Here is an 11,321-nt window from a genome sequence, read left to right on the forward strand (position 1 = left end):
GAACAACAAATAATTACCAGAAATATGATACGACTTTCTTCTCCCTTATAGTCCAGGTTTTTCCAAAATTTTTCGAATAATACAACTGAAACGATAGCAAAAATAGAATGTTAAAAGTGCACAAATAGCTACGTATCTACAAAATGTCAATCGCGTACGGTTGCAAACACTGAAAAAAAACAACTAATTAACTGTGCTAAGCTGACCCACTGATCTGAATACGTAAATGGTTGTCCATCGTACATGTGAACATGTGCAGAGCCCTGAGTTGCAAAAAAGTTCAACCTTTCTCCGTGAAATAATTCATGTTATGAATACCTTCTTTAAAAATACTTTACATAACTCGCATTAGCTATGTGAATCGTGCAGTTTGAGTACAAACATAATGAAAGTATTCAACTTTGAAATTTCCTCAAAAATCTCATTCAAGGGAAACCTTTATCGCGTTTGATACCCGAGTACGGTTGCAAATCTTTTTGTTTTGGCAGTGCTTCAAAAAACTGAGAGTGCTATTGGCACTAATCTATGGACTGGACAAAGCTCAGAGCTCAGAGCTCAGTTTAGTCTTCAGTTCAATGTATGATATTCTGTGTGGGTAATACTACAACTTACCGTTTTCGTACTTTGATCATACGCGACAACACCATTGGTTTTCGAGTCATGAAAAGTTATTTCTGATGGTGTGAAAGAGATCATCGACGGCGTGATCGTTTTGCAGTCATCTTTCGAAATGAACAGCACTTTGTTAATAGTGTCGGTGAAGATGTACTGTGTTAAAAGAAAACAAAAAGGGGGAAGCTCACGTAATGCATCCAAGTTTCCGTTCGAAATAGACAACAATGCATTAAATTAACGCGTCAAACTTCATTGCTTTACTGGATGAGTACGAAAATATATGTAATATCTATCTTATATCATAAAATAAACATTGTAAAACGCGTGCGGTGATTGGTCAATAGCCTGTGCAAACCGATCTGAGCTCAACCAATCAAATCAATCAAGAGAATTTGCAAATCAATCATGAATACATTTTAGAGGAAATTAAAACGTTCGTTTGAAATTTGTCCTTTTCGCATAAAAGGAATAAAAGATGTTTTTCGTGTTTGCACTGGCTTAGGGAACCTCAGATACGTTTGTGACAACTCTCGAGCATGTGCAACCCTTGACCTTCGGTCGCAGGCTTACACTGATTACGTAGCTCTCGAGTTCTCCCAAAAGTCTCCTACGTTTGCATAAGCCAGTGCAAACACAGAAAGACATTTTTTATTTCTTTAATAGCAATTCAATGGCAAACAAATAGCCTCCAAAGTTTGTGTTGCCAGATTGTGAACATCGTTCATACTAGATTTGTGAATTCGTGTGTGCAAATTGAAAACTTGCGAACTAAACTTCTAGTGAACTTTTTACAATTCCATAAATTTTGCGTTTCTATAACAATAATGTTCAATGACTGGAAAATTGTCATATCTTTGCAATTTTCTTCAATTGTGGATAATTTCCGGGTTATTTTGAAGCCTTTCGGCAACTACCGATCTTAAGAACTACCACGTACAGACATGGACTTTGTAATAAAAAAAATATGCAAATTTTAACACAATTCCGTTTTCCAAATCGTGTCAAGTTTTGTAAACACTGAACGCGTAAATTTTTTTCACCAAAGATCTCCCATTACCTCCTCAGACCTCACAATTTTAAACAACATCCACAAACTCACACATGTTGGCTTTACAGAAAACAACTTACCCAGGTCGGCTTTGCAGGACTGCTGTAAAACGTGTTGACGAGGCCCTGCTTTTTCACGCCATTCTTTGTGTATTTAAACAAATGAGACATATTCTGGTAGCTTACACCATAGTTGTTGGAAACGTAAAGGTAGCTGGTACTTTTTGCTTTTTGATCACCGTCTCGTGTGACAACTACAACAGTGTCACTATGTTGAATACCGCTCCATTGCACGATCAGCAGGTTATGAGAATCATGGAATTCATGCTACAAAGAGAAAAAAATACTAAACTTGGCATTACCATTACATAATGTAATGCGCAGTTTCAATACATACTTTTGCTAAATACTGATGTGACGACACACAATATTTTTCAACTCAGATAAACATCTAATGTCATTAAAATGCAATATAGTTTGGACACGGGTGAAACTTGTGAATCGTACATTGTAAAATTACATTGGTAGCTCAGATATAAACTGTTTTTTGTAAAGGGCAATTACAAAATCTTCTCAAACAGGCTGTTTTTCCTGGCACTTCCCAAAACCACAAGAGACATAAGGTACCATTGTTCTGTGATTAGGAATGACTCCAAGCTACTTATGCCAAAAAACTGCTATCAATTACAAAACTAACTTACAATGCAACTATGCAAATGGTTACAATGAATATTCTTTACAAGTTGTTTAGTTGATGTCATCCCTACCCTAAACTATAACCACCACAAAATAATTCAACTACCTGAATCCAAAACTAATTATTGTGCCTTCCTCCTGTCTTACTTTATTATTTTCACCATATTCCACAATCCGTCTCATTCACTGTCACAAACATATTCTCTCTCTAAGTCATGATTTGTGATGGTCAAAGAAATTTATGTTTTGTACTGTAAACTTTCAATTCTGGTCACATCTTGAAATAAAATATCTTGTTGCATAACTAATCTTGATTTATTGCAAAACTTGTTTTGAAATAAAAATAAAATCAATACATATTCTCAACACTATATGTTTCATGCATGTGAGCTTGAAAACAATGCAACAGCCACTCTCAATATGGTCTGAATTTTCTAAGATGTTGAATATCACTTCAAAAAGTACATTTGCAATTGAGAAGTTGATAGAAATTACTGGATGGATGGTGAACAACATCCAACAATACACATGAATAGACATACGAGAATGTGGATGGTGACAATGTGTTCTTATGTCATCTTACATTACGACAAATGTACGTGCTCAAGAATGCAAATTATTGCAAAATATGTTGGCAAGAAACCGTCTGGACTTTTTATATTGTACGATGCTCTATAGACATATGCAAGCACTTGGTAGCAACAAAGAAATTTCTGAATATTTATTAAAACATCGTGGCATGGTTTGGCCTAGTTTATACCATGAATAACTTTATAAACATAAAATTTCACGACGCTTTTGACTTTGGTAATAAAATACCACAATAACATTTGAACTTTTTCATTGCCCAATTATAAATAATGGTCACAGCCAAATTACATATCCATCGATCTAGCGGCTTACGTATCGCACGATAAATCGATAGGGCAATAGCGAAAGTACTAAAATGATTTTCAAGAGATGCGGAATTTCAAAGAAGTTCTCATCAAAATTGAATTGCGATAATATACGTAATAAAAATTTGTGCGATTGATGTAGTTGATTACATCATTTTTGAAGTCTATTCAGTTCGCAAACGTTTTCGAAAACTCGTTCGACAAAACATTAACTAAAAACGCAGGTACTTTGCTTTGCTGTGTTGGATACGATCACAAAACTAGAACTTAAATTTAGAGTATCAAATTTCCGTATTCTTGTTTACTCTATAACATTTATGTTCATAGAAGTTTGGGTGAACGTTTGGGTAGAATAAAGACGAAAACATAAACGAAGATTGAATCAAACATACCACAGTATGGGTAGGATTCGTACTACTGCTCAGGGATCGCCTTGAACGATGTAACGAGCTTTCTTTACGTAATTCTTTTCCTGTTTCGTTGTCGTTTGACGAGAGATAAATTTCACGAGACGGTAATGAGCTGCCACGAAGCGGTTTGTCTCTTTGCACGAACAAATGCTTTGCTCTGCAATTACTCGTCGCTCTTTCACTTAATGTTACGCGAAAAAAAACGAGAAAAATGAAAATAGCACAGACTTTATTCATTGTTAACACTTTACAAACTCCAAAGTTGCATTGAAATTCATGCGCAGGTCATAGCCATAACTCATTATGAAGTCCGCAGTCCGCGACTCGCTGGAGGATTGAAGGGGGGGGTTAATTATCATATGTACAGTGACGTACTTCCTGGTCGGCATGCCAGTTGGACGAATTTATTGGATCAAGTTTTGCTGCAATTTTAATAACAATAGTAGACCAAGAGTTATACTTTGTCAGTGGCGAAGCCAGCCCGATCTTTTACTCCTACAATGAATTTTTTTTCAGTGAAAACTGATATTCATTTCTTAGTAAAATTAATTCCAATCATTGTGTTTGCCATGAGAGTTGAGTCAACAGGTCTGGGGTGAGTGCAGAGCCGCTTTTTCGTCCCATTTGCAAGTGAACTAACAATGAAACTGTTGAAAATTGGTTGAACGGGCAAACTAATGAAACAATTCCGCCTTGTTAAATGGAGTATTTTTATATATCGGGAACACAATCAAGCTTTTGGCGTGCTTTTTTTTAATAACTACTGCGAACCAAATTCTTTTTTACGGACTTGACTTTAAAATAGCATAATTTGTCAACCATCTCCAAAAGAATTGAAAAGAATTCAAAATTTGTGATCCTACTATTTTCTTGTAAAACTATGATAAATCAAACTGCTAAGTGATAAAATTGTAGCGAGAGACTTGCCGAGCGGAAATCGAATACGTGTGATAAAAATTAATGCCCAACATAAAGTTCTGATTAGAGCCATAGAAATAGACCAAAAAAAAAAACAAATTGTAAAATTTAAATTTATTGTGACGTTTCGTCTTTACTCAAGACATCTTCAGACAAATAATAAATAGGACGTTAAGACAAGGTATTATATTTACAAAAAGGTGTTAAATTACTACTAAAGGAAGCGGTGTCGAATGGATACATGATAAGGAAGTTTGGAAGTGAAATGAAGAGAAATTAAAAGAGGTTAAGTGGAATGGAGTTTCCTTGCACATTAAGTGAAGGCTTGTGTTTATTGATTAGGAGGCTTTCATGGATGGAGAGTTCATAAGTATCGTTGGAAGAGGAGATTATTTTAAAGTCGTCTAAGTTGGGGGTGTGTCCAGTTGCGTTAATGTGAGCAAGAATGCTTGATGATGCAGGGTGGGAAACTTGGTTGCCTGTAAGGGGGGATATTCCCAAGTGCTCCGAAAATCTGGTGTGTAGATGACGTGTGGTTTGACCCACATACGGTGGTTTAGGGGCAAAGGTGTTGTTAAGGAAGCGACGTGTGGTTTAGGGGCAAAGGTGTTGTTAAGGAAGCGACGTGTGATTTGGTCAATTATACGTGAAGGAAAACCGTTTTTGGTGAGTGACTTTCTGGTAAATTCGAGTTGTGTATGAAAATTAATAATTCGAGTAATTCGAGTTATTAATTTAATCTGGTAATTCGAGTTGTGTATGCTAAGTGATAAATATACAACGAAAATTCATGTAAGAGCTAATGGGTTTCCATGTTTTGCATCGTCGCTATGTTCAAAAATCTCCAGCACCGACTTCTTTGCAAAATATACTCGATTATTCTCACTTCGCTGGATGGCGTTTTGACTATTTATCGCTAAATTTGGAACAAAAGAGATTTTAATTTTATCAAGTATGATGAACCTTGTTTTTAAAGTTTTGCACTTCCATTTCACGTTTTCTCTTTGTAAACATAACGGATGCCAAGCCACACTTTTTGTTAGTAGTGTTTGTATCCAACTATAGAATCCTCTGCACAAACAAACCTTACTGTGAGTTTTGTTTTTGAGTGAAAAAGTGTGTCTCACCACGTGCACTGCATGCTTTCATTCTTTTCGTTTTCATATTCTTCTCAATTTTCATAAGTGGTTGTCACTGGATATACAAAACAGGTTTGCTTAATTGCTTTGCACTTCTCAAAAGCAGCAGAGATCGGCGTGTCATCAACTCCCTCGCGTACGTGCACCGATACTTCAATTTGTTAAAAATGAATATATTGTTGACGCCCTTGTATACATGATTATGAATTCAAAATAGTTATTTTTTAGAAAATTGATCAGAAATATAACTATAACTTCACATATAGGAATGTATTACAAATAAACATCGTTAAAAAGACTTATCTAGAGTAGAAATTTTATAGACGAGATCTCACTGATTCGATGGCAGCTAAAAAGTTGCGCTGCTTCATTGCCACAAAGGATAGGTATGAGTGTGCAATCTCTATTTTACCGTTGTCTTACGCATTTAAAAATAGAAACTTTTACAGGTACATATCTAACCTTTATTTTTTTTAATGTCTCCAATAAACTTCCTTTTTGTTTCACAGTTGTCATTTTAATGTTAGCTATATCATTACCTTGCAGGTAATTGCATGGCAGTCATTCTTCCCAGTTTTTCTGCTTTCAAGCATTCCATGTTAGCAATCGATTTAATTTTAGAGCTAACAAGATGTGCAATTTGTGCAACATTCCAATTTCTGGCGGATGGGGATATTTGGTGTGTAGGTTCTTACTTCAAATTTAAAACGTTTCACCTCTGTGCATAACTGAGTTACCATCAGCTGTTGGACAAAATGAAAGTGTTTTCCTGTCATTATTCCTAAAATTGTGCTCTGCAGCTTTGTTGATTAAGAAGAATTTGTTGCAGTATTTTGACTACAATAATATCGATGGCTCGTCGATTTTGGAACTTATGTAAATATATAATAGATAAATGTAATTCGATACTATGAACTTATGGAAGAACGGAAATAGGAACTTATGACAAACATTTAGTAGTTGTCACACGTAAAAAGTCAGGCTTCTTCCGTCACTGGCTGTGAATGTAAAAGCTTGAAATGTTTATTTGTGATGTATAATATTTATATTGGAATAGTTATAAGTAAAATTGAAAATTGTGTGTCGACTGCGCATACAAATTGGATAGCATACAGTCCCAAAAACGAATCGACAGACGCATAACTGATTTGTGCTAACGCGCAAAGGAGAAAATTGCTACAGTCAAAACAATAAAACAGTAAGAAGCATTGTTAATAAGCATGGCGATGAAAGTATTCTTAGATTTTGCAGCGCTGCTGCCACGCTGCACTGTAAATAGCAACAGACTTATACATTTCAAGGGCCGTTTGCACGTTTGGATAGCGTTATCCATTGGATAGCAATTTTTTGAAAAGTTTTAAAAACCTCTTGAAAACGAAAAATACAACATTTGAACTGAGCAATCACTGAAATAAAACATTGCAAGATTACAAATTGAAAAGATTGAAAATTTCACTATCCAATGGATTACGCTATCGAAATAAGGTTTGTGCAACCGACTCCTGTAATGCTTTTTTGAATTTTATTTGAATTAAGCTTTTCAAACAATGGTTAACAGTTGTCAACGGTTAACGATATATACTTTACATGTTTCTGAAATTGCATAAATTTATTATCTAATTATTAACCAAACTATAAGTATGTTTAATTGTTTATTAGCTAAAAGCTAGAGCAAGTTTTCTCATATATGGACTGAACAATCAACTAATTTATGTTCATATAATTTATGATGAAAAATTGGAAAATTTCCACTTCGTCCGGAATAAATTGGTACGAGCCGTGCAACAACTCTTTTACCTTGGTACTTGTGTAGGGATAACCAGATGGGGTCTTGTATGAATGATAAAAAGTTTGTGTAAGAACTGGAACTGAGCCCAGCATTGTTGGCAATTCTGAGATCATGAGCACTTCCAAATATGAGCACATTGCAAATGGGCAAATGAAATAACATGCACCAAATATCTGCAATAGCAATACAAGCAGTGGCATGGCAATAAAATCTTTTAGATGTGGCATATTTTCTGCATATAGCTTTGAAGCTGTGGATGCGTAAGAGAAATCCTACTGGCTTACTCGTATATTTCAATTAAAGCAAGATATGTTGAAGCTAGCTCTTGCATGCATTTGAAACAAGTCTAAACACTTTCAGCCACTCTGAAATCTGCTTGCAGTCCAACCATTTATGGTTGCTATGTAACAGTTCACGAATTTCTTGCTTTGCAAGTTCAAAGGCAGACATCTTTCATGAAGCTTTTTTATCCAATTCTTTTTAGCCTTGAGAATGTTTGAGTCAAGCAGAGTTCCTAAGAGTAAAATCAAACAACAATATATGCATGAATTTTTTAAAAATGTTCTCTCAAAATTTCTCATCGATATTTTCAGAATATAAATACATGATTATTGCTCCTCCCTCCCCTAATTATCGAGCTTGCTACTCCTCTGCATTGCTGCCATTCATCATGTGAGTATTATAAGTTAACGCATGCTTTCAGGGATATTAATGATTAAATATCCCGCAAAGCAAGAGAGGTTTAGTAAAAGACCCAGGGCGCATCCCAAGTGGCGAACCTGTGTATAAATTTGCTTTGCAAATGATTCTGGTTGTTCAATTTATGTTTGATCAACGGTGATTTTCATACATGATTTCTTTTACCACTTAAAGTGCCTATGACATGTTTTCAAAAACGCAATATTATAATAGTTTAGATGATTTTAAGAACATTTGCAATATATTTTATAATTGAAAAATTTCATCTTCGTGAAGTTTGGATGGCTCTAAGTTGGTTATTTATTGCTTGTCCGTGATGTCAAAAGACCTAGGGCGAGAACTTGGAAAAACGCCGGATCTGACGTCACATCGGGAACACGCTTTTCCCGAACAAAGAAAACACATTATAGTATATAATACTACGGATTCGAAATTTATTACAACTTGAGTCGAACAAAAAGTGTTTTAAATTGTGCGCATCAGGAATATTAAAAATGGCCTCGAGCTCTTCTGATTCCATTGAAACACAAAATGAATCAGATAATGATTCAATGTTAAACTACATGATGGAATCTGAAGAAAGTTTGATTACCACGGATAATCAAAGTGACTCTCTTGATGTCTCTGAACAGTCTATTGAATCACAAATGCTGCCTTATCAAGATGAACCTGTTGCTGATGAAGAATGGGTTCAAAATTATCATGACGGATTACGTGAACGTCAAAATTTGTTGGAAACTCTGCGTAGTAGATTCAACAATCGTGTGACTTTGGAGCAGTGGTGAGTGTATTTATTCCTTTTTAAAATATTTACAAGTTACGGGCCATAATTCACTTCACACAAAGTCAGCGATTATTGTGCTGCGTTTTTTGTTAGCATTGTCAATTTAAACTAGTAGTTATATTGCAACATGAACAAATGCTACTTGGTATTTGTAGGTGCATTTGTGGTAATTGCAGAACTAATCTGCTTCAAAATGAGAAAGAAAGTCAATGTTGCCAAGAGCTCGACGAATGCATAGAGTCCTTAAAGAATGAAATGGTGCTGGATGAATTGAAAATTGTCCCAAAATGCATTACACTTCATCCAGCATTCAATTCAGTGTGTCTGGATATTTGGTCATTAAGAATGTCAGGCCCAAAATTCAGAAAAATAGATGGAAGAAAATATGTGAAGCATGATGATGAGAACAGGTACATACCTGTATGCTTTCATTTAGTTCAATTAAATTGTTTCATGTAATAACTTATGACAAAGATTTATTTTGCAAATTTAGATATTTGAGAAGTGTTGCATATCGAGAATTTACCCAGCTGGTGCATGGCTACTTAGGGAATAAGCGGATACAACTACCTGCTTGTGCCTATCATGCAATAAGGACTCGATTTGTGGGAAAAGATTTTCAGGTTATGATGATGAAGAATTTGAGGATAAATAATTTACTACTTATATGCCAATGATTCACCCTCATTTTTGATTCTTGTTTTATGGACAGTCCAGGACCTGTTGGTGACCTTTCATTGGTTTCCCACAAGTTTGACAGTGTGGGACGAGTTCTTGTTATATTAATGGTATTTTCTGACATTGTTAATGGGACTAAAATATTATAATTTTGAGATTGTAATATTAGACATCATAACTGTAAGTAATTAATAAAGTATGTTTTAGTCATACCGTTGGTGGGTGGTACATTTTCAACTACCATTTTTTGACGATTGATCTTTTTTTTAATTGCCTCTGCTTTTGATTGTCTAACAAACATGGTATGCATTGGTGCAGGAGACATATTTGACAGTTCTTCAGATGCCTTTTGAAATTGTTCTTTGGTAGCACTCATCATTGTTTTATAAAGTTCATTAATATAATCTAGACAAAGATGCACAATTTTTGGAACAGAAATTGCATTTTTAACACCTCTAAAACTCTACTACAACTGTATTTATTTACTTGAGTAGTATTTGAAATCATATCTCACCAAAATTTTGATGAACTCTGACACTTCTCACAGTAGCTTCACCATTTTTAAATTTTGGATATAGCACTTTAAGTTGTTTCTTGCCTTTCATCACCAGCTCATCCCTCCTCAAGTTATCATTGAAATGCAAAACAGCCAAAATGTGTCTAGACAGGAAAAACTCAAAGAATAAAGTTATGTATTTACCATTTATGTACTCTTAATTTATTTGCATACCTGCAATACATTCCTGCAAATGAGTATGAAATCATTTTTGGAGAGAAATGGTTTAACACTGAGTGAAAACCTTCCAAGCAGCTGGTCTGTAAAAGTGGTGATGCTTGAGAAATACCTTTTTAGCGTGCTATTCAATAGAGCAGCTTGTGTTTTCTCATACACAACTGATTCTAGAAAATTTATACAAAAACATTTTGCATTAAGATGTCAAAAGCATTTTAAGCAGTGATCATGTTCATTGTTTTAAGGTCATACCTTTATCAAGCCACATCCTTTCCTCAATGTCATCACTATGAGCACATGCATTAAAATTGGATTGGAGAAATTGGAATGAACATTGGCCATATGTTCCAAGAATGATGAAAACTTAGCCCATATGACCTGTCCATTACCATCTTCCGTTGACATTGCACTCCAATACAAATGATTCATGGCTTCACCCAAAGGAAGGGCTCCTGACAACCTTTTCTGTCCCAATTTTTTAAGAATTTTATTGACTTCTGATTTAAAACAAGAAAAATGCACATATCTTTAAAGCTAAGCCAGACACATAAAATTCTAAACACAGTTATTACTTACTCTTTGCCAAGTGCCACAAGTCAAAGTAGTGGGTTATTTTAGGAAGCTTCTCCTTCATGTGTTTTGAAATAGAAGTGTGACGATCTGAAATAAAGGTTGACACACTCAAACCATCCTGTAAAAGCCCTTCCAATGCCTTTGTGAATGCCAGATACTCCATTGCTGGGCTGCTACCAGCTTCATTTCTCTAAGAGTAAGTAAAAATTAAACAATATAAAAAATGATCAGTGCTTTGGAAAAGGTATTCTTAAATTACTTTTACATACCTGCACTAAACAAAAATCTACAATTTTACTTATGGGTCCATTGCAGCAGAACATACTGTATGCACAGTATTTTGC

General features: G+C 35.0%; 2 protein-coding genes and 2 long non-coding RNA genes across 7 annotated transcripts in view; 1 reads left to right on the forward strand and 3 right to left on the reverse strand.

Annotated features, from left to right (window-relative positions):
* Positions 1-3,985, reverse strand: part of LOC124447550 (sortilin-related receptor-like) — a 30,241-nt gene extending 26,256 nt beyond the window's left edge. For all 4 annotated transcript variants that reach the window (XR_006948748.1, XM_046998520.1, XM_046998519.1 and 1 more), the window contains exons 1-4: positions 3,647-3,985; positions 1,744-1,989; positions 613-768; positions 18-85 (exon numbers count right to left, since the gene is read on the reverse strand). Coding sequence is in view for 3 of the 4 variants with exons in the window: in XM_046998520.1 (XP_046854476.1) it covers positions 18-85; positions 613-768; positions 1,744-1,989; positions 3,647-3,901 (725 nt within the window). In the remaining variant the exon portion in view is untranslated. The remainder of the gene's footprint in view (positions 1-17; positions 86-612; positions 769-1,743; positions 1,990-3,646) is intronic.
* Positions 3,986-8,502: 4,517 nt separating this feature from the next.
* On the forward strand, positions 8,503-9,881 carry LOC124447552. The gene is made up of 3 exons (XM_046998522.1): positions 8,503-8,990; positions 9,149-9,403; positions 9,487-9,881. The coding sequence occupies exons 1-3, from the start codon at positions 8,704-8,706 to the stop codon at positions 9,668-9,670; spliced, it is 726 nt and encodes a 241-aa protein (XP_046854478.1). The 5' UTR covers positions 8,503-8,703; the 3' UTR covers positions 9,671-9,881.
* On the reverse strand, positions 8,975-10,825 carry LOC124447553. The gene is made up of 4 exons (XR_006948749.1): positions 10,657-10,825; positions 10,402-10,571; positions 10,186-10,331; positions 8,975-10,076 (listed from the first exon to the last, which is right to left on the reverse strand). It is a non-coding gene; the product is annotated as an uncharacterized LOC124447553 (long non-coding RNA).
* A 27-nt stretch (positions 10,826-10,852) lies between these two features.
* On the reverse strand, positions 10,853-11,321 carry LOC124447554. Its single transcript, XR_006948750.1, has 3 exons — positions 11,247-11,321; positions 10,981-11,167; positions 10,853-10,901 (listed from the first exon to the last, which is right to left on the reverse strand). It is a non-coding gene; the product is annotated as an uncharacterized LOC124447554 (long non-coding RNA).

Source organism: Xenia sp. Carnegie-2017, unplaced genomic scaffold (genome assembly GCF_021976095.1).
Source record: "Xenia sp. Carnegie-2017 unplaced genomic scaffold, XeniaSp_v1 HiC_scaffold_22, whole genome shotgun sequence".
NCBI classification, from domain to species: Eukaryota; Metazoa; Cnidaria; class Anthozoa; order Malacalcyonacea; family Xeniidae; genus Xenia; species Xenia sp. Carnegie-2017.

Coding starts and splice junctions, on each gene's coding strand:
- LOC124447552 (XM_046998522.1), top strand. CDS start 8,704: ATGGCCTCGAGCTCTTCTGATTCCATTGAAACACAAAATGAATCAGAT. Junction 8,991..9,148: donor CGTGTGACTTTGGAGCAGTG/GTGAGTGTATTT, acceptor TGGTATTTGTAG/GTGCATTTGTGGTAATTGCA. Junction 9,404..9,486: donor AAGCATGATGATGAGAACAG/GTACATACCTGT, acceptor TTGCAAATTTAG/ATATTTGAGAAGTGTTGCAT.